General features: G+C 38.5%; 1 protein-coding gene across 11 annotated transcripts in view; it reads left to right on the top strand.

The window, feature by feature from the left end:
- The window catches only part of caskin1 (CASK interacting protein 1), a 444,274-nt gene that overhangs the window by 403,383 nt on the left and 17,116 nt on the right, over positions 1-23,775 (top strand). For 6 of the 11 annotated variants that reach the window (XM_069907320.1, XM_069907325.1, XM_069907322.1 and 3 more), the window contains 3 exons: positions 2,061-2,213; positions 3,642-3,743; positions 14,143-14,281. In XM_069907320.1, coding sequence (XP_069763421.1) covers positions 2,061-2,213; positions 3,642-3,743; positions 14,143-14,281 — 394 coding nt within the window. The remainder of the gene's footprint in view (positions 1-2,060; positions 2,214-3,641; positions 3,744-14,142; positions 14,282-23,775) is intronic. The other 5 variants (XM_069907330.1, XM_069907323.1, XM_069907329.1 and 2 more) reach the window with 2 other exon arrangements.

Genomic DNA, 23,775 nt, shown 5'->3' with positions numbered 1-23,775 from the left:
TTAACGTTTCCCCCAATTCTATCCAAAGGGTCTTAATTTCATGCGTGTAGAATGCACGTGGAATGCAAAAAGGTACCAACATCTATACCACAGCTAAAACTCCAAGCAGAAAATTCTGGTTTATTTTTATGTATCTTTTGAGATGTGAGATATAATTGCCGATGATGTAGAGGTTAAGTCATTGGACTAGATCTATAAATGCAAATACCACCAAGTATGCTGGGGAATTGAATTTCAACTCATTAAATAAGCCTGGAATAAAAAGATAATAACAGTAAAAGCTATCATTGGGAAAGAAATCTTATTAACATTTAGCGTAGTGCTATTACAGCACCAGCGACAGGGGTTAAAATCCAGCGCTGTCTGTAAGGAGATTGTACGTTAATGTTCTCCCCATGTCTGTGTAGGTTTCTTCCCATCCTCCAAAAACGTACAGGGAGTGTAGGTTAATTGGTGTATTTGGGGTGCATGGGCTTGTGTGCTGGAAGGGCCTGTTACTGTGCTGTATGTCTAAATTTAAATTTATCTTAGTCTGGAGCAACACACAAAATGTTGGAGGAACTCAGCAGGTCAGGTAGCATCCAGGGAAGCAATAGATAGTGAACATTTCAGGCTGAAACCCTTCATCAGGAATTTTATCCTGTATGCTTTACAAATGACTTCAGGCCAACAGTAATACAGAAAAGTCATGCAGCGTTCATGGAGAGAGAAATAGAGTCAATTGTTCAGGTCGATGAAATTTCATCAAATTTGGGAATAGTTAGGTTTATGGCAGCTAAAAATTATTTCTCCTCTGAAGTTTTATTTTTTAATTAAATGGATATATAACCATGTAGCATCAATTTCAAGTTAAAATTGATAAGAATTTGAAATGGACAATAATAAAACCATTTACTGCATGAGATAACTTGATTTGGGGGGGGTGAGTTGGCACATGAAAAAAATTAAGGGAATTGGAAGAACTTGCGTTACTGTGAGTGGTCTGCAGTTTTGCTATTTTGAGTGGCAGAGGCCAATAAACAGAAAATATTACAGCACAGTTGCAACACGATGTTGTGCTGACCTGTATAACATCTGTCAATCTGCCTGAGTCACCATTTCAGGAAAAGTTTTGAGACAAAATAGGAGGTAAAATGTTGGATTACATAGCAGTGGATAACAGGCAGTTCTGTAAAGTTCCAGAGCAGCTAGGAGTTTGGAGGGAGGGATTCAAATGGATCAGGAATTCCATCAGTAACTTTAATTCTCTGTCTCACTTTTGCTCTGCCCTCTCTAACCTATTCCAAGCTTCAGGAATAGTACCTCACCTTCCAACTTAGTACATTAGTACACAACAATAAGGTTGCTTCTTCCCTCAGAAAGCAAATCACATTTCAAGGATAGTTAGGAATAGACCCTAAATTGAAAAGAATTGGACAATAACCTAAAGTACAATTGTTTATACTTCCTTCCCAAGCCACTGATATTGGTTAAAGTCATCAGTTCTCCCTTTTTAAAAGAAAATGACTACTAAGAAATTAGTGGTCAATCATTAAAACCTATGTTATTTAGATTAAAATCTTTTGGCATCAATCATTGATCTCCCCTTATCCCACATCAGAAACCATAATTAGATCACCTGGCAAGAAATAGACACAGTTGGCCAAAAGCCTTCTGGTTCTCTGTGACTAAAAGTCTGTATGATTCGTGTTGGGAATTACTCTGCATTTTTAATGGCAGGTGCTTGAAGCCTGGAGTTTGCTGTTAAATCTTTTCCAGATGTATGAATTGAACTGCAGCAGGGTAGGCGAAGATCAGAGAAAAATCAAACAAAGTTAAGATGAAATTAAGGAAATGTAATAGAAAGTTGTTCAAAACTGTGTATTGTTCAGAATTGCACAGGGTTTTGTGCATCAGGTCATAAGAAATTAAGCCTAGGGAAGAAGGTTGGCTGAATTGGCCCATGATGTCTCCCTTCAATCCTCCATACTAACCTTGTTTGGGTACTGACCCAACACGAGACTCTGCTCTTCCTTCCTTCACATTTTACCCCTGATCTTTCCCAATTTTTCCTCTCAAAGGCTCCCGTCTCCATTCAGCCTCCTTCAACTAAGAAGGAGGATGAATGTCGAGCAAGTGATGGACTTCTCCTCAACTATGGCACCAGCTCAGTCGACAGGAGGCATGCAGCCTCAAGGGCAAGGCATTCTAAGCCAGGCTTACCTCCCCCGAAGGTGAGAGATTCTAATAATGTGCGACATTCAATTAGCTGACTAGAAACAACTCTTCTATTCGCTGATTCAAAATTCCAGTCTGAAGGAAGGGAATTAGATGGTTCTAAATTTTTAAGTCATTGAAATGATTTATTACAATGAACAAAAGACCACACCCAACATAGCTCTAAACCTGATATAAACTTTAAAGGAGGAGGGTTCTTGACTTTCCAGTCCATTGATTGGAGATGATGAGGAAAAATCTAATATAATCTATCCATCTTAAATATAACAGAACCAGTTACCAAGGCATTTTTTATTTTAATTTTGATTTCAGTTCATTTTGTAGACTGTGGAAGGTATAGATGTGCTATTCCCATGGGACCTATATCTAGTAAGTCAGGATAATAATGACCTTTTGTGAAATATAGTCCTGCATTTCTCATTTTAATCCAGCAATAATAAAAACTTCTAAAGTAAACACTGAATAAGCATTATAACGGCATGAGTGTATCAAACTCCTTTACTGAAATTCAGTTGCATTAAAATAAATAGAGCCAGCTTTCAATGTGCATACATCATGATCCATCAGGTGATTTTGTGCATTTATTGCAGTTAACAGAGGACAACTTTCTACAAAATTCCGTTTAGAAATAATCTGGCAATTTCTGGGTCATTCCATTATCTTTGGATATGAGTCTGTATGAAGATCGCTGCCAAGCTCTTTATCAATAGAAGTCTGGAACACTTTGGCATGTTGGCCTCTCTGAGTGCCCAAACACGTGGTCTATTTCAACTGAAATTATAGGATGAGAAATTGAGAATTCAAAGTTACTTTTTACATATTTCTCCCTTCAAAACCCTACCTACATCCCAGGAATTGTAAATGAAATTATGAAAATCCCACATCTAATCAAGTTCAATGCAGCTGAAATCCCAGAAACCCCTATGAATCTCTCAATGAGACAGCAAGGGGGTTCGTGACTCATGAGGGCAATTTTAATGGAACCCAAATTTCAGGAAGCTCAATCCTGCCAACGTGGAGAATATAGGGCAGGGTAAAAATCCAGTTAAACAGGATCTTGAGAGTTTATCATCCAGCATTTGGGTTAAAAAGGCCTGGTGTTATTGAGCAGCACATATTGAACCCTTTGCAAAACATGACAAACAAATTAAACTGCATAATTCCTGACAACTTGTGCAAGTGTCACCGCTTAATGCATATCAATTCTATCAACTGTATTTTGCTGCAATGGCATTGAGTTAAATCATCTGCAACCCTACTCTCTAGAAAGTACCAGTTGGTATTGAAAGTGTATAATTTCTAACTGGCTTTTGGAAACCACTGATCTCAGTTTCGTAATTGTTAGCTTTGGCCTCATACCACTTCCATTGTGAATTTCACCTTCAACAATGACACCTTCAATTGTAACAAACTCTGTGTTCTAGGATCTAACAGCAATTGGAGTAACAAAACCCGGACATAGGAAAAAGATTGCCATTGAAATAAATCGTTTGAATATCTCAGAGTGGTTGCCCAACTATCAACCAGTAAGTTTCATCACGAACTTCAACATCAAAAGTCAGTGAACCATATGCCCTTGAACCTCCCTCCAGTACCAATTCATGCCATCTTCTTGCCCTGATCCCAAACCTAACCCAAATCCAAATCATTTTCTTTACATCTCAGCTACCATCTCATACATTCAAACTGTTACAATCTAAGTTGTGTTGTAATTTGCCAGCAAGGAGGATTTATTCAATGCATAATATGCATAGGAGGACTGAAATATAAAAATAGGGTTCACAGGATTTGAAAGAGGAGAATGCATTATTTGAATGCTGTGATAGATTGCACTGCCTAACCACTAACATAAAAGGTAATCTTGTGGCAGTTAATAGAGCCAAATTTGAGTCAAGTTTAAAAAATAACTGAGGGTTTAGGAATTAAAAAGCAGCTTCAATTGACATCAATGGAAAATAAAATTGAGGTGAGCTGTGCAATAGATATGGTTGCACCATGGTGGTTGCCGGATCAGCATCCAGAAACATGGGGTATTGATCTGGAGATTTAAGTTCAAATCCCTCCATGGATTGGTATGGAACCAATTCATGGAATGAAATAAATGTTTTATTTCAAAACTAGTATTCATAAAAGTCACCATGGTACAAGACTCTTGTAAAAGGCCAATTCATTCATTAATGCTTTACTTACCTGATCTGAACTATGTGACTCCAGATCCACATGTGGTTGAAACTTAACTACCGTCCGAGCAATGAAAGGATAGCTGAATTAAATTGACTATTACGGGTTGCACCTCTCTTATCCAACACTCTGTGGTCTGGCAACTCCCATCGTCTGAGACGTTTGAATCTGTTGCCGTTAGTACAAACTCCTTACAGATAGCGCAGGGCCCGAACCCGTCCCAATCACTGGTGCTGTAAAGGTGTTGCACTAATCGCTGTGCTAACCATGTCACCCACTTAGTTCTAAGTCTATCTTGCTAGTATGGTTTGCCATCTCCTTTATAAACTCGTGTTATCTCTGCATTCTTCAATCAAATTATAAATTGGTGTGTACAATGCTTGAACTCCGGACATGATCGCTGACACTGTAAAGGTCTTGCACTAATCACTTCGCTAACTGTGCCACCCCACAGTATTATTTCTAGTTTTAAGCTTTGTTCTACCTTTAATATGTTTACATAGGGAGTTCCCTTAGGGATCAATTTCTGTTTTCCATCATTTTCTGTGATCCATAAAGGCCAGGTTCCAATGTCGCTGATTAAAGTGGTACAACCTGTACAACTGGAGAACATATGCTCAAGGTTTGGAGGGGTGGGGGGGGGGGTGGTGAGTAGATGAGGAGGAATGGCTTTTTCCTGGGGAGTAGTGAATCTGTTGAATTATCTGCCTAAGGGAGCATTAAATATAGTTAGACACAGATAGGTTTTTGTATTATAGGGGAATTAAGTGCAATGGGAAAAGGTGGGTAAGTTGAGCTGAGACCAAGACCAGATCAGCCATGATCTTTAGCAGAGCAGGCTCCACAGACCAGATGGATCACTCCTGCTCCTATTTCTTCTTATGTTCTTACTGAACATTCATAGGCAATTGTTTTCAAACTGTACAAATTCATTTTGAATACTTGATCCACAAATGGACAAATAAAAATGATCCTGTGATCATGCAGAACAGACTGTGGAATAGAGAAAAATTCAATTCAATGCCCAATCCTGGACAAAGAGGTACGAAAAAAAATCTATTCTGTGGCGCAACCACCCAAAAGAAATTTACTGTACCATCTCTAGTATGAGAGTTGAAGAACATTATTACATGGGAACTGCTGATCAAAATTGGCGATCAAGTTCACCTTCTATCATTCTGTTAGTTCTATGATACAATCCTGATGGAAGTTGTCAACTAATCAGAACAATCTAGTAGACCCAGACATGAAGGGAGGAAACTCCTAGTGGAGGTGAGATAGGTTTAAATCTGTATGTTCCTCCAAGCATGCAATGCTTAACATATTTTAAATCTGAAATTACTTGTGTACTGTATCCCACAATATTATGTTCTAAAAGAAATTACCCTATATACATTTGAATGCGCCCATATAAAGGCTTCAGCTATCGACTTGTCCCATAGATCTGTCAGTTCATTTAAAGATACCAGAATGTAGTATGAGGGACAAAGCTATCAATGCATTTGCATCAAATTCTGAAGCCTGATAATTTAACAGAGAATCTGAATGGTTTTTGCTTAAAATAGGAGACATTGTTAATTGGATGCAATGTACTAGTGACTTTGTACAATATAGGCAATGTATTCCTTAAAATGAAATTCATTTCCAAGACAGCTGAATGTATTGTGAAACAAATTAAATTGGCCAAGCAAAGATTTTTGCCCTTTATTAGTTCTTTAATATCGCCTCAAACTGTGCATCTTGGCGCCTCACAGTTTGGCGGGCAGCAACCTCCTTTGAAGAAGACCGCAGAGCCCACCTCACTGACAAAAGACAAAGGAGGAAAAACCCAACACCCAACCCCAACCAACCAATTTTCCCTTGCAACCGCTGCAACCGTGTCTGCCTGTCCCGCATCGGACTTGTCAGCCACAAACGAGCCTGCAGCTGACGTGGACATTACCCCTCCATTAAATCTTTGTCCGCGAAGCCAAGCCAAAGAAAAAAAACATTTGTAATAAGTTAGTGCAACTCAATTTAAGTAGGCCAACCTTTTTCAATCTTAAGTACGGTACTGTGTCTTTGCCTACAAGCATATTTGAAAATGGAACGATTTCAAACTAGGAGAGTGAAGGAAAATAAACTTTATGGATACTTTTAGTTATAGGAAAGAAGAGTTTAAAAGTTTTCCTTAAAATATTGTCTTCCTAAACTAAGCTCTGGTAAATATGATTGGTGCTGGAATAGGGAAACCTTCAGCTGAAATTAATTTACAAAGGTTGAAAGCTACTACTGATCTGTTTTTATCCATTAATTTTCTACATTGACAAACATCTAACCTCATCTACCAAACTTTTCTTCCTTAATTTGTTTTTTTTTTTGTGTGTGTGTAAGGGTTTGGCAGCTCCTTGGTTGATTTTTTTCCCCCATTAACTGTCAACCACATGATTAAGGGTGACATGGGCAAAGTGAAGAACCCAGCGTTCAAGAAGTTCTAATTCAGAGATAATCTTTCTCTATTTTGCATCAATTGTAATGGTGCTGTAGTAGTTTGAGGTCACTTGTGTTGTCTCCAAGTTGCAACTAACTCAGCCACTGCAAGTCCATCATCTCATAATATTTTGGGTAACACCAAATTCCAGAGATGAAAGGTCAATGTTGTATTCTAATAGCCATCTGATTTTGATCCTCATACATTTTATTTTTAAGCACTGTTTCATGGGAAGGAAATCCAGTGTGCATAAGTTAGGACGTCATGCTGCAGCTATGTAGCATTTTGGTGAAATGCTTGGCAGAGCACTCCATATTCTGGTATTCATGTTGAATGACGTAATCTTGCCTTGGAGGCAGAGCAATCATGATTCACTAGGATGATTACTAGAATTAAGGAATATCCTGTGAATAAAATTACCTTTTACTCACTGGAGTTTGGTAGAAAAAGATCTCATTGAGCTACAAAAAACTTTGAAAGCGGGGTTTGACAAACTGCAAAACCCTTTCCATTTTCTATAGCATCTAGAACTGGGGGCATTGTTTTAAAATAAGAAACATCCACTTTAGACTGAGTTGTGTAGAAATGAATTTGCTAAATGGATTGTTAATCTTTGGAATTCTCTATCCCTTAAGGCTGTGAGTGGGCTGTCAATGAGAATATTCCTGGCTAAAATCAAAATATTTTTGGACACAGGAAATTAGGGATTATTCAAAATCCAGACAGGAAAATATATTCAGGTGGAAAAATGAATAGAAATCTCCAGGAGCCATATGGCATATGCTTGTTTCAATTTTGCCTGTTTTTCCAACCCATGTGGTAACAGTTCCACTGTAACACAATCATTAACTGTAATTCACACTGATGTGTATTATAAAGACAGTTAACTTTTACATTGCAAATTATTTTAGCCATATTTCTATGGAAATCTATACTTGAAATTTATCAATATAAAATAGAAATGGGTCAGTGCGGAAATTACAGACACAAGCTAAATATAGAAGCAATCCATTGTACAAGTAGGTCAGAGTCAAAAATGCCAAATTTGTTAGGATGTGTGGTTTGATAGTTAAGCTTTGTTCCTGCACTCTTCAGCTGAAACATATCATCCACAAAGTTTATGGCACTCCAGTGAGGGCCACTCACAACAGGGATACTGGTGAACAGCAAGTCTGAGAAATAAAAAGCACAGGGAAAGAGCAGGTGGTTTCAACATCAAGTACAGAGAGAAAAATTAATAAGTGGAATACGGGCAGCATGGTTGGCGTAGCGGTTATTGCAAAGCTGTTACAGCGCCAGGGATCAGGTCTGGGGTTCAAAACCCACACTGTCAGTAAGGAGTTTGTACATTCTCCCCGTGTCTGTGTGGGTTTCCTCTGGGTGCTCTGGTTTCTTCCCATGATTCTAAATATACAGGGAGTTGTAGGTTAATGGGCGCCTTGGGCCAAATGGGCCTGTTTCTGGGCTGGGTGTCAAAATTTATTTTTATTTAAATAATTATAAAAAATTTAAAATTTAAGAAATGGAAAAGGTTGCAGGAAAAAATTCATTAAAAAATCTCCATAAACCAAAAGAAATGTGATACTTTAATGTTCATTGTTCAGTTTCTATGCAAGCAAGGTTGATAGACAGTTGTTAGCAATTCTTAAATCCATAAAAAGGTCTCACTTTGTTAATTACAATATGTAACCTTCTGCGGTGAATTTAATGGACAATAAACAAGCAATGCAGAAACTTTATGAAATACCTTAGGAATTAAGGAAATGATGGTGTTTTCACCGAGTTAATGATGAAGTAATCCAGATCCTCTAGCAGTCTGTGGTCATTTGCAGTTTCAAGGGGATTACTCTTGCTCATAGGTTAATAAAATTCTGTAGACACCGTGGTTGAAGTAAAAAGGCTGCAACGCTGGAGAAGTTCAGCAGGTCAAACCGTGTCCTTTATGCAGGAAAAGTAAAGATGTTGAACCAACATTTCAGGCTTGAGCCCTTCATCAAGGTGTGAGAGAATTCAACAAACGTCCGAACACAAGAGTGGCAAGGGCTGAGCTTCTCCAGCATAAAAGTGTTTTATTTCAACCATGGTGTGTCCAGAAAACCACCAGTCATCCCTCCTCCCTTCATTGCTGCTGTCCCCTCCCTCCTTTCTCCACCTATCATCTCCTGCCCTTGCCCCCACCCACTCTTTTGTTTGGACGTTTGTCGGAATTTTCTCAAATTTTAATGAAGGGCTCAAGCCCGAAATGTCGGTTACGCACCTTTGCCTTTGCTACATAAAGGATGTCGTTTGACCTGCTGAGCTCCTCCAGCCTTGTGTGTTTTTACTGGCTCACAAGGTGCTGATTTGCTTGCTAATATTGGGATACATTGTAATATTATTACTTTCTGACCATTCTGGCTTGTTACGTCATGTAAGTGGATCATAGTTAGTCTAAAGACTGAACTATGAACGGGCAAATCTAAAGTGGAAATAAATTTATATGAAAGATCCATTAGCAGAGGTCAAAGAGGCTGCAATGAAGATTTTTAATTCAGGGTTTAATATTGATTAAAATGGTAAACATCCACTTTGTGGTGAGAATTTTACTTTATCTACTGAAAGCTTTGAGGCTCTGATTTCAGCTTGAAATACATGTCACTCCATACAATTGACACATTTTCGCATTTTGATTTGTTGGTGAGGCATTACCTGACCTGACCCCCAATTTTAGAAGTTGCTATCTGGACACCTAGTTTTACAATATTCTTCCCATTTTTAGCTCCAATTTCATGCTATCTCCTCTTTCTCACCCTCTTTTAGCCCAAGTGGCATCCCTTTGGAGGAGAGGACAGAGGACAACACTACTGATCTTCCAACAATCCTTCAACTCTATGGCCAATTTTTTCATCTAGTCATTCTGTTGCTACCAGAATTACCCAGTTAGAGAGGCAACAGGGTTCAAGAGGCTGATTAATTATTTCTACCTAAAATGTGCACGTTTCACTTTATACTTTTGATTATTCTAAGTATGGCAGCAATCTTGTGCTGAGTCTCTATTGCAGCATGACCTCTGATATAAACTGCACTGTTTATCAACCAATCGTTAATAAAATATGTATTCATTTAAAACACTGTACATAAAAGTGACAAATGAAAAAGTTTACCGTGCCTAGAAATCTGTTTGAAAAATGCTTTACTGAAACAAAAATGCATTTGAACTCACAGTCCAACTCGGTCCTGCTTCACCTTTTAATCCATCGTCTCTGGACATTCCAGAAAAAGCACTTGTCCCAGTGGGTCATTCAGAGATCATCACTGTTGAGATCCTTTCAAACTTTGTTTGAATGATCTCCAGAACAATTGATTATACTGCTTCTGCAAAGTAATCTATGCTCTTCTAACGTGTTGCTCTTGGAGATTTACATCCAGTGGTCTAAAACCTCCGCATCTTGCACAGAATATAGTCAATCAGATTTAAAACGCTAGACAATGTTGTGTGCTGGTACAAGATGGAACTCCTCCTTGTTCCTGGTAAAATACCTTATGTAGAAAATAGTAGTGTGAATTTCATACCAATGGATATATGATCTAATATTTTTCCAAGGAGCTTTGGTCATTGCTCATACTAAAGTGCAATGACCAAAGCCTAGTTTAAAAGGAATGATCTATTTGGGAACTTTTTAACCAATTGCACATCTAGAGAATGGAAGATATCTTGGTCTACTGTCACCACAAAATGTTACATACAATTAGCTTTGAAAATAATCACAGTTTAAATAAAAGTGGTGGGCTTCAATTGATCCCACCTTTTATTAAGGCCTGTTTTTTTTTAAAAAAGCTAAGTTTTGAAATGCTCTTCCTGCATGCATCTGAGGTATTTCATACTGTGGCATGTGTGTTAAATGTGCTTTCTTTGTATTTGTGAAGATTGTAAATTGTGTTTATTTGGCATTGCATGAAAAGCAAAAAGTATATCATCACAAGGAAATAAATGTGTGTAAATAAACATTTTCTGCAATTGAACTGCAGTATCTTGCATACAACATTAGACCTGAAATTTCTGCTTTAATACTTAATTATACTTAATACATTTCCATCACTGAGAGGAAGAACAATTCCATTATGATACCATGTAATATGTAAATAATTATGTAAATGACAATGTAAAACTGCTAATTATTGATATAGAAACTATGTCCTGGAGAAGTTTTGTAATTAATTGATTGACTGGATCTTTAGCTCTTCATATCCAGTCTTATCATCTGAATCTGTTTTTGCATCAACGTATTGATAGGTAAACAGTGTCCATTGTATATTATTCACACGGTTGTCACTTTAACATCCTGTATTCCCAGCATCAGCAGAAATTCTGAGGAAGTTATTGATAATCAGATATAGTGTGACGTTTGCAATGCATGTCTCTGTGCGTGCCAAATTGCTGATAGCATAGTTTCTGTTCTTTGTTCACTGTAGTTGGCTGCAAAAACAGACTGAAATGTAATGTGTTTTTGTTTTAAGTCTGCATGACTCCACAACTATGTTCACTTTGTTGTGAAAGTGCAGTATTATTAATTCCTGAGATGTGATTTTAGGTTTGATATATGTGCTTACCCTCATGTTATAGTTTCTATAACATAATAAACCATACTAAGGCATTTTACAGGAGTGTAATAACGTAAATTTTGACACTGATTCACAAAAGATAATAGGCCAAATGTTACGTCTAAGAGGGAGGAACTCAGTAACATTTGGAGAGGCCAAAAGGTTTAAATATGGAAATCCACAGCTTTATCTCTTGATTTCGCTCAAAGTGCAGCAGCTGGTTGTGAAGGAATTAAAATCAGGAATGTGGAAGAGGCCAAAATGGGAAGAGAGCAAGGATTTTAAATGGGCTAATAGATGTTGGGAGAAACAGGGAGGACTAATGGGTGAACAAAATTTAAATTCAAGAATGAAAGTGTCAAAATCAAAGGATTGTCAGAATGAGGGAATGTAGTTCAGTCAGCATGGGGTAGTGAGTGGACAGGACATGGTCAACCTTTGTCATTGTATGGCAAAGCATGAATTCAAATTATGTACAGACACATATTTATGTGAAGTATTCCTTTTATGTACAGTAGTTTGTAGAAGTAAAGATTGGCACTTTTCTCTGACATGAAAGGAATCCTAGCATTGTTTTTATCAGCCAGGGACTTGATTTGTTGGGTGTCATGGTGATAAGAGAAGCATTCGATTAGGAAGAGTAAAAAATCAAGTATACCTTTCATGACCAGGATATTTTGACTTCTTTACAGCCAGTACTGTACTACTTAAAGAGTAAACACTGTTTTAACATAAGAAACATGACAAAAGCTCCCACTATCAGTAATGTTGCAATGGTTAAATTATTATTTTTAACTAAAGGATAACTTTTTATTCAAATTAGTTCTATGGGATCTTTTACAACTTTCTGAAAGAGCATTTTGGAGGTTCAACTCAAAGAAGACCCCTTAACAATCCACCAGCATCTCAACACTATCCTGGGATGTGAGCATGGATATTTATTTTGTGGAACTGTACTCGTATCCCTGTATGAGAGACTTGAGTTCACAACCTCCTGATTCAGGTAGCAGGAAATCCTGAATTGGTGTGTGTGGGGATGGGGGGGGGGGGGGGGGGGGGGAATTGGTTTAAGAATTATGAACACAGATACAAATGAGAAACGTCACCGATTTTCTAGGGCGGCTTTTTGTTTTTCTCTCACATACAGTACAAAAAAACTCACAAATTTATAATCTAAAAGGCAGGAAATTTACTTTGAAGGCAAGCATTTGTACACCAACTTCAGAGCTAGGCACTGTCAACTAGCCTCACGTGTCTGTGGAAAGAGGCCCAGGTTGCAAACCTGAATTGATTTACAGGTTTGCCTGCCCATAGCTTGTGAATGTGATACATCAAGGCTATGTTGCTCATGACCTGTTTGAGGGACAGATCACAACTTTTTTCAAAAGCATTCCCTGAGCCAATAAAAAAAATCTATAAATTTATGAAAACATGCTGAAAAAAATGGCTAAGAATTGGCTGCAATTTCCTTCAAAGCAAATTCGGTGCCGAAAGCTTCATATGAATATTTGTCGAAATTACACAATGGCTTTAGAACAAATGAATCAATAGATCCTTTGTCTAACTATTTAGAAAACCTGCCCATCACAATTTCCTCAATGTTTTTTAGGCCAACATAGGAGGACAGAAAAGCTCTTCTGTTATCTTGCCTCAATTAGGTTCTCTGTTCCTTTTATTTTTCGTGTTGATCTCCTTTGACTGAAAGATGAATTCTAAAGAGCCTATCTCACCCCACCCTCTCTTTTATACAGTTCTGTGGTTAATGTACTCCTTTGAAAGACATGGCTGTGAGCTGCTACATACCGTAGTTCCAAATAAGTGCCACAATACCACAGAACTTTGATAGGAGCGTCTAAAAGCTGTTAACTCCTGTTTCCAGGATTGCAATTCTTATTCAGTTCTTCCTCCAGATAACCTGACGGTGGTTTTACTAATAACATCGAGAACTAAATCGGTAGAGTTTGGAAGTGTGTTTTGTGGAAGTATCATTGTTTCTATGGTGAGTGACTAAATGGTACGGTAGTTCTGTATTTTTATGCTCGATCTTGACCGTTTGTTTTTTTTTTCTTTTGCACAACCTCTTTCAGGCTGCACCAACTAAGCTTGTTGTGGAAACCCCTAATTTGATGGGGCTCATATCGGAATGAAAAGATTGGCAGGAGCAGATATAAATTATGCTGCAGTTAAAATTAGCTAATGTGGTGACGATCTTCAAAGCATTTACAATTGTCAAGTGGTTTGTCCTGAAGCTCAGAACAAATGTGATGGTTAGAACCCTGCATTTTAAAAATAGCATGTCGAAATCTTCACATTTATTTTTTTTCCAGATTTTGCTTGTTGTAGGAGAGGGTGAATGCAGCAAACTTTCCAGCAGTTTTGGTGCTGATTCTTTAGTTTTATTTCTGAGATGAGGCAGATCAGTTTTAGTGGAAATCTGATATGTCACCTAGCCAGCACAATTTTAAATGTACTTTTGGGTGATTTTTTCTTTCCAAAGTAGAAATACGTTTGAGGATCATTTCAAATATGAATGCGACATTGCCATTGAAATCCCATCAAGGAAGATGCAATCCTGTTGCAATTTTGGTCCTAATGTTCAATGTGCCAATTGGGCCTCCATATCTTCAGATTAATTAAATCCTCTTATTCTGATGCGTAAACATTCTCAATATTTCTCTGTTTCTTTTCTGAAGAATGATCTGATGGAATGGCTCTCAATTATTGGCCTTGCGCAATATTACAAGACACTCGTGGAGAATGGCTATGAAAATATTGAGTTTATCACTGATATCACGTGGGAGGACCTTCAAGAAATTGGCATCACCAAGTTGGGTGAGTGGTGGTCATCCGAGACTTGCCTTTCCACTCTTGTTGGGTTGTACGTGCTCTGTGTTTGCAGCTCAAATGTGAGCTGACAGTTGTTTGTAACATCAAAGAATCTTGCAGTGAAGGAGGTATCGTTTTACTTTGCTTGTATTTTCTACTGTTGTAGAGTATGTGTGCTCAATGGCTTCTTAACCTTTAACCAAGACTGCTGCAGAGCACGAGTTGGGTGGAATTCAATTGTTTATTCAAGCTTTTTAAAAACAGTTAAAACCCTGTGGTTAGTCACATGACACAATTTACAGGGGTGAAAGACTTAAAGTAACAAGCACTGTTCATAATGAATATGGAGTTATAGGGCAATCAAACAGATTCTTCATCTGTGTCTATGCCAGTCATTGTGCCTAGAAATACCAAACATGTTTTTCAGTTCCAAGCCCTTGCCTCCTTCTATGTTGTTGCATTTTAAGTATTCATTCTTAAATGTTGGAGTTGAACCTGTATTTACCAATGCCTCAGGAAATGAATTACAGTCTGCAACCATACTTCCAAGTCCCCTGTAAATCTCTGACTCCTTACCTTAAACCTATGTCCTCTGATTATAGATAGTTCGGCTGGGGAGGTAAGTTTCTATCTAAATTATCTTGGCTTCTCAGAATGTTGTATACCTCCGTTGGGATTCTTCACAGCTTTCTTGGCCTATTGGGAAGTCATGATGCTGCAACTCTTCATTGCAGGAAACGCCCTGATCCATTTCCTTTGCACTCACTCCAGAGTGAAATTGTTCCCATAGTGCAGCAGATTCATATTACAAAACCTTTCAAATGTTCCCTTTCCTTTTGCAATGATACCAATGCTTTCAACAGGCAGAACTAGCAATGTTTTTCCAAAATGAACGATTGATGTTAATTGTCATTATACATATGTGCAATGTAAAGAAAGTCTGACTTGTAGCTTCTCGGGTACAAAAAGAAGCACAACACCTAAGAGAAAAAAATAGAAAGGACAATTAGAAATAAATCATGAAAATTGGACTGTGAGTCAATAGTCCAGGTGGTCCTGAATCGAGTGAGGACAGTGAAGGGAAGTTCAAGACCCTGATAGTTGTGAAAAAAAATCTTAAAAGTGTAATCATTCCACTCTCCAAATGATGCTACTTAAAAGAAACTTAAATAAGCAGTTAAAATGGTGCTGTTTGCAATTTTTCAGACCAACCGAATTTTATGTGGTTGAGTAGTGGTTATTCAACCTGCAGCTGAGATCTGTATCAGAGACAAAAATTCAAATCCCATCATGGCACCTGGGAAATTCAAATTTGGGTAATTCAATGAATATCCAGACATTAGGCATTAATTTGAAAGGCTAATTAATATTGCACTTTTTTGGGAAGGATAGGAACAATAAAAGTAGGGATGTTTTGATGTAACTCTTGTCCTAGTGAATCAACTGCTGGAGAATTACATTCAAATTTGGTCTCCATAATTAAGGAAGTATAAACTTGACAATAGACAATAGACAATAGGAGCTGGAGTAGGCCATTTGGCCCGTCGGGCCAGCACCGCCATTTTACAGATCATGGCTGATCATTACCATCAGTACCCCTTTCCAGCCTTATCCCCATAACCTTTAACTCCTTTGCCAACTAGAGTCTTATCTAACTCTCTTTTGAACATAATCAGCGAATCTGCCTCTACCACCCTCTGTGGCAGAGCATTCCACAGATTCACACTTCTCTGGGTATAAAAACGTTTTCTCATCTCCGTCCTAAAGGGCCTACCCTGTATTCTTAAACTATGCCCTCTAGTCCTCGTCTCCCCCATCATTGGGAACAAGTAATCAGACTTCACCTTGTCTATCCCCCTGATGATTTTGTATACCTCAATCATGTCCCCCCTCATCCTTCTAAACTCCAATGGATACAAGTCCAGTTTTTCTAGCCTTGCTGCATATGACATCCCTGCCATCCCTGCCATCCCTGGAACTAACCTTGTAAATCTGCGCTGCACACCCTCTATAGCTAGTATGTCCTTCCTCAAGTTTGGAGACCAGAACTGGACGCAATACTCCAGGTGGGGTCTCACCAGGGCCCTGTGTAACTGCAGAAGGGCATCTCTGTTCCTATACTCCAATCCCCTCTTTATGAAAGCCAACATGCCATTTGCCCATTTCACAGCTTTCTGAACCTGCATGCTAGCCTTCAGTGACCGGTGAACAAGTACACCCAGATCCATTTGCACTTCCCCACTCCCTAGCTTGTCTCCATTTAAATAATACTCAGCTTTCCTATTACTTCCCCCAAAATGAATAACCTCACATTTGTTCACATTGAAATTCATCTTCCATTTAGCCGCCCACTCCTCCAGCCTGTCCAAGTCCCTCTGCATTTTCCTGACATCCTCCTCACACCCCACACCGCCACCCAGTTTTGTGTCATCTGCAAATTTGCTCATGTTATTTATAATCCCCTCATCCAAATCATTAACATAAATTACAAACAACTGAGGACCCAATACCGATCCCTGAGGCACTCCACTCGTCACATCCTGCCATTTTGAAAAAGACCCATTTACTCCAACCCTTCGTTTCCTATCTCTTAACCAATTTCCTATCCATGTCAGCACCTTACCTCCAATACCATGCTCCCTGATCTTGCCCACTAGACTCCCGTGCGGTACTTTATCAAAGGCCATCTGGAAGTCCAAATACACCACATCCACTGGCTCTCCCGAGTCCACCCTCTTTGTCACATCCTCAAAAAATTCCAGAAGGTTAGTCAACCATGACTTACCCTTAAGGAATCCATGCTGACTAGCCCTTATACTATTATTACTGACTAAGTGTTCTGCTATTTCTCCTTTTATGATGGACCCCAATATCTTCCCCACCACTGATGTCAGGCTAACTGGTCTATAATTTCCTGTTTTCTCCCTCCCTCCTTTCTTAAAAAGCGGCACCACATCAGCCACTCTCCAATCCTCAGGGACCTCCCCGGAATCTATGGAACTTTGGAAAATGTGGACCAGTGCCTCCACAATTTCCATAGCCACCTCTTTAAGCACCCTAGGATGCCCTAGGATGCAGCCCTGAGGCATGGTTATTAAGTTGATTTCTGAGATGAAAGGTTTAACATATGAAGTGAGGATGGCCTCTACTAATTGGATCTTAGAAGAATGGAAAGCAATCTTATTTAAATTGATCTGATTCTGAGAGTTAAAAGGATATGAGATAGGAGGAAAATAGTATTGAGGTCAACAATAGACCAATCATATTATGAAGTGTGGTGTAGGCTCAAGAAACTGATTGGCTTATTTAGTAGCACCTGATAGTCAGTCACTCTCTGTTCAGTACTGAATACTACCCTGTATTCTTTTGCATTTTTAGAGTGATGCTTGAAACTGCTGACTCAGTGATGAGTACGCCACTCATTATGGATCAAAATGGGTGAAAACTTCTACGCATATGATCCCGACGGGTTGTATCACAGTCTATTTTGGTAGTACTAGAAGGCTGCAGAAAATAGCAAACATAGCCAAGTTCCTAATGGGTGCCAAGCTCCCATTCACTGAAGACACGCGAGACATTGCCTCAAGACAGCAGCCAAAATCATATAGGACCCCCGTCACCCAGGTCACAACCTCTTCTCGGTGCTACCTTTGAGCCTGAAATCCAGCACCACGAGGTTCAAGATCATTTATTTTTCAACAGCTATCAGTCTTTTGAACCTCACCCAAACTTTAAATCACTCCAGAACCATAAAAAGATCTGTCTGCACTATTGAAAAAACACTATTTTCTCGCACTAGCTGCCACTGTGAATAATTATTTATTTTTTATATTTATTAGTGGTAATTTAATGTGTGTACTATTGTTTTTTTATATTACAATGCATAAACATTGTACCCACCTGTACAACAATATTATCATTTATTTAAATTTTTAAAATGTAAACCTACAGCACAGTAACAGGCCCCTTCAGCCCATGAGTATATGCCTGCTTAATTATACCCAAATGACCGACAACCCTCAGTATATTTTGAAGGGAGGGAGGAAACAGGAGTCCCTGGGAAAAACCCAGGCAGACACAAGGAGAACGTACAAACTCCTAACAGGGCGGAATTCGAACTGCAGCCCCGATCACTGGCACTGAAACAGTGCTGCGCTAATCGTGCCACCCTATTTATCATTTACATTGAGATGCTCAAGACACAAATGTTAATAAACACAAATGAAGATGATCATTTGGCAAGGGTCTGTCTCAGCATGGGTTCTTGAGTGCGGAACTGAGCAGCGTTTTATTATAAAGCTCAATGGAGAAAGAGAACTTGTAAGTAGTAAAATTGGCACTAGATTTACAATGACCCTGTACTCACAAAGTAATAAAAAGCTTCTTAGTTCAAAGTCAGGGGAGTGGGTAGTGTCTACTGTCCTCTATTGAACGGCACAAATAGTATCCTTTCATTATTTTTATTAGGGATATTTCTGACCCGTCTTTAAAGCTCATGGACTTTAGAAATTGTAGCAAAGAAGATAGCCATTCATCATATTTTTTGACAGTGCATTTCTCAAACACAGATACAGGGAGAATAAGTGCCGATATTCTTAGTACTCCCAGAGGCACTTCCAAGATTTCTATTTTTACAAATCCTTTTTGTACTTTTCAGGACGTCGATAAGCTTTCTGCTTCTAATGAAGTTGTTTCAAAGTGTAATCATTGTTGTAAAGTGGAAAACACATCAGCCGATCTGGGCACATGACACCCTACTAGTACCAACATGATCAACTGAATCATGTTGAATGAGATATAAATATTGGAATGGCTACATGAATAAAATTTCCCTGCTCTTCTCAATGTCATGGCATCTTTTACATACACAAGTATTTCAGATTCAGATTTATTGTCAGAGTATATACAAGACATCACATACAATCCCGAGATTCTTTTTCCTGAGGGCAAGGCAGAATTACCACTTATTGGCAATGCAAAAAAAAACTGACTCAACTTACACATGGAAACAAAGTAATGTAAGCACAATGTCCTTGCAATGCAGAGAAAAAAAAGACCAAGTGTATAAGTAGTCCTGAAGTCCCTTGGTTTGTTGTAAGGAGTCTGATGGTGGAGGGGGAGCAGCTGTTCCTGAACCTTGTGGTGCGAGTCTTGTGGCTCCTAGACCTCTTTCCTGATGGTAGCAGTGAGAACAGAGCATGTGCTGGGTGGTGTGGGTCTTTGATGATTGTTGCTGCTTTCCCGGTAGATTTTCTCAAGGGGACATTGGTGACCCCATACCAGACTCTGATGTTAGATTACATCTAATCTACAAATCTTCACTTTCAATAGAGTACGATTACCAACGCACTGCAAGCATCATTATGGTCCGATCATTAATGTAAGAATCAGAGGTAGGAATAACATACCTGAGCCTTCATTCTACACTGCTATTCGTTGGGATCACAGCTAATCTGCTGCAGCACCATTTTTCTCCACTATTCCCATATTACTTCATTATCTTAATATCCAGAAATCAATCCCTTTTCTGAATGAACTCGGAAAGTGAGCCTGTGACAGCCTCTTAGAGATTTTCCAAAGATTCACTACACACTGAGTGAAAACACATCCACATTTATTCTGAAATTAAATCTGGTTTCAGACACCCAGTAAGAATGTTTTAAAGTTTCTAAACTTTATCTGCTGACTCTATTTTCTGTATTATTTTTTCTCTGTGCTGTTATTATATCTTTCATTATAAATTCTTCATTTTCCCAACTTCTCTTAACAGGATGGCAATTTTCTCCCTCCTTTCTAAAATGGTGAGGTTAGATTTGGTACCCTTTAATTTGCAGGAGCCAGTTCAGAATCTAGTTTTGAGAAATAACCCATGTTAACCATATCCATCTCCATCTTTTAAAATTTAAGAGTTAGATTGTCATATCCTGACCCATTGGCTTTGAATTCTCACCAAATTCTTCAGTAATTTTTAAACTATTTTCCCTCAGTTCCTCATTCTTATTAAACTCTCGGTTCTCCAGTCTTTGATTCCATAAATGCTAAATATTGAAGTCCTCCATTGCAGGAGTCGCATTTGTTGAGTTCTTCATTTTTGTGCATAGTATAGAAACCAATGATGTTTCCCAACAGTGAATTCTCATATTCTTGGTCATCCTTTGCAGAATTATGAAGTGCTCCCAAATCTAATGCTTGCTTCTAGTAACTTCAAACTTCTTCCTTCGATTTAACATCATTATTGCTCCTGTCAACCATCAATGGGTCACTATTCATTCTAGTTCCTTGGGTCAATGATTTGCAAAAAAAAAAAAAAATCCTTTATTTCTTCAATATTGTGTTCATTTCTGGTCACCTCATTTTCAGGAAGAATGTGGAAGCTTTAGATAGGGTGCAGATTTACCAGGATGAGAGGCGACTTAATAGTGATGTCTAAGACATGGAAGGCATAGATAGGGTGGACAGCCAACACCTTTTTCCCAGGGTGGCAATGGCAAATTCCAAAAGGCATCGCGGAGAAGTTTAGAGGAGTCATCCCATTAAGTTGTTTTTACCACTAGAAGCTGGTACAACAGCGACATTTAAAAGTCTCTTAGGCAAATGGATGTGAGAAAAATAAAGGATTGGGATGGGGAAGATTAATGCTGGAAAAGGTTTATATAGGTTGGCTCAACATTGTGGGCCAAAGGGGCTGCACTCTGCTGTACTATTCTATATTCTGATGCTGCCTGTTCCCTACCATCATACTTTTTAAACATAATTTCCCAATCTCTATTTTCATTTGTTTGAAGACTGTACATTGTTCTATTTGATCATGGGCTGAACTAATGATTTGTAACTTAGTCTAGAGCAGTGGTTTTCAACCTTGTTTTTTCCATTCTCCTATCACCTTAAGTAATCCCTTACCACAGAGCACCTGTGACATAGGATACCAGAGGTGCTCTGTGGCAGGGGATTACTTAAGGTGGTATATGAGTGGGAAAAAAAATTGAGAACCACTGGTCTAGAGGTAAAATGTGTCCTGACAGAATTAATATACAACATAAACCTCAGCCTTAAATGACACCATCTTTAGAAAATCAATTTTTAAAAATTCAATCAATAGATGTGGATTTCACAGGGTGAGCCCATCTTTAATTTCCCATTCCTTAAATATCCTTGAAAAGGTGGTGGTGGGCTGCTTTCTTGAACCACTGCTGGTTCATCAGGACACTACCCTGATGAACCTCTGTAGAAATATCCTGCAGCTGAGAAGACTGACATACAATCATCTTTCTTTGTCTAGGGCATGATTCCAACAGAGGGTTTTCCCCAGTTTACCAGGGCTCCTTGATGCTCCCTTAATGACAAACCCACTTCACCTCAAGTTCAGTTCTTTTGTCCATTCTTTGACCAAGGCTGCAAACAAACCACATTTGTTTGAGCAGGTTATTGCTAAGTAAGTGACACGTGACAGCACAATTATCTCTTCCATTGTTTAAGTTTATTTGTCACATTATATCTGATACAGTGTAAATGGTTCTTCCAGTCTAAAAAAGTCAACTTTAATATTTGTACGACTGTATAAAGTAGAACAAGAGCACAATTACGGAGTATATATAGAAAGTGTTGAGTGCAGGGCAAGCAAACTGGAACAGTTGTATTTTATGAGAGGGTCTGTAAGAAGCAGCTCACAAGAATTCACCATGCTTCATGAGAAATGGGTAATTGGCCAGGTTGTCCTGTTTCTTGAGGACAAATCAAAAGTTAATTTTTGCAAAACGAATACTTCATCTGTCTTAGTGGCAGATATTTTTATATTAATGTTACAAATTAAAAAGCAGTTCATATGCTTTCACATTAGCATTCAAAGATCATTCCTCCCATTCCCTGGCCATTTGTAAAGATTTGCATTTCTATAGAATCTTCAACTTAATTCCAAACCTCTTCTACAAATTAAGTACTTTGGAAGTTTGTCATCTCTATCAATTATCTGGATGACAATGAGTTATTTCTAGTTAGTTTCAATGACAAACTGTGGTTAATTGGATGAGCACATTTGCAAATGACAATAATTGGTACAGTGGACAGCAAGGAAGGCTAAGCTTGCAGTGGGATCTGGACCAGCTGAAAAAAAATCAGCTGCAAAATAAGAGGTTTGGATTTAATGCAGACAAATGGGAGGCGTTGCACTTTGGAAGGACAAACCAAGGTGGGGGCATTCACCATAAACAGTAAGGTGCTGTGGAGTGTGGTAGAACAGAGGAATCTGGGATACATAATTCCCTGAAAGTGGTGTCACAGGGAATAGGGTTGTTAAGAGAGCTTTTGCCACATTGGCCTTCATAAATCAAAGTATTGAGAAGAGATGTTGGAATGTTATGGTGAAGTTGTACGTCTTATTGGTGAGGTCAAATTTGGAGTATTGTGTGCCATTTTAGTCACCTAACTACAGGAAGGTTATCAATAAGATTGAAAGAATGCATAGAAATTTTACAAAGATGTTGCCAGGACTTGGAGGTTATGATTTATTCCCTGGAGCATTGATGAAGGGAGATTTAATAGAGACATACAAAATTAGGATGGATATAGATAGGAGTTAATGCAAGCAGGCTTTTTTCACTGAGATATAAACTAGAGGGTATGAATTAAGGGTGAAAGGGGAAAGTTTAAAGGGAATATTAGGGGGAACTTCACGCACAACTCTGGTAAATGCAAGCTCAATTTTGACATTTAAGAAACATCTGGACAGGTAGATGGATGGGTGGGATACAGAGGCAAATGGTCTGGGTGCAGCTCAAAGGCATTAGGCAGAAAAATATTTCAGCACAGACTAGGAGGGCTGAAGTGTTTAAGATTTGAAAGTCACTATTTTAATAACTTGGAAAATACAGGAGCTACTTTATCCATAGCTTGTTATTAAAACAATGTGATAATGACAAGTTTTTTTCCAGTTAGTTAAAATAACAAACTGTTGAATGAATGCAGCATCTGTGATGCAAGGAAGAGGTGCAGCCAGGAAAAATGATTGGAATTGTCAACCTTTCAGTTAATTTTCTAGTTGTATTGATCAAGAAATCTTACCAAAATATCTGGAACGATTACACTGCTGCTTTGAAGTTGTTCTGAACAAAAGTAACCTGGCTCTCACACAAAACAGGATGGGCAGTTTGGAGATAATGAAAGGAACAGATTCAAGGTTGAAGGTCCTTGTCTGATATGATTGATACTCAGGTAGATAGAGTGGTGAAGGCATTGGAATGTTGGCCTTCATAAATCGGAGTATTGAATTCAAGAGTTGGGATGTTATGATGAAATTGTACAAAGCATTGGTGAGGCCAAATTTGGAGTACTGTGTGCAGTTTTGGTCACCGAATTATAGGAAGGATATAAACAAAATAGAGAGAGTGCAGAGAGGGTTCACGAGAATGTTGACAGGATGTCAGGGTTTGAGTTACAGAGAAAGGATGAGCAGCCTGGGGCTTTTTTCTCTGGAGCGTAGATTTGATGGAGGTGTTCAAGATTTT

This window comes from Narcine bancroftii, chromosome 12 (genome assembly GCF_036971445.1).
Source record: "Narcine bancroftii isolate sNarBan1 chromosome 12, sNarBan1.hap1, whole genome shotgun sequence".
NCBI classification, from domain to species: domain Eukaryota; kingdom Metazoa; phylum Chordata; class Chondrichthyes; order Torpediniformes; family Narcinidae; genus Narcine; species Narcine bancroftii.
This window is presented reverse-complemented; position numbering and strand designations above follow the sequence as displayed.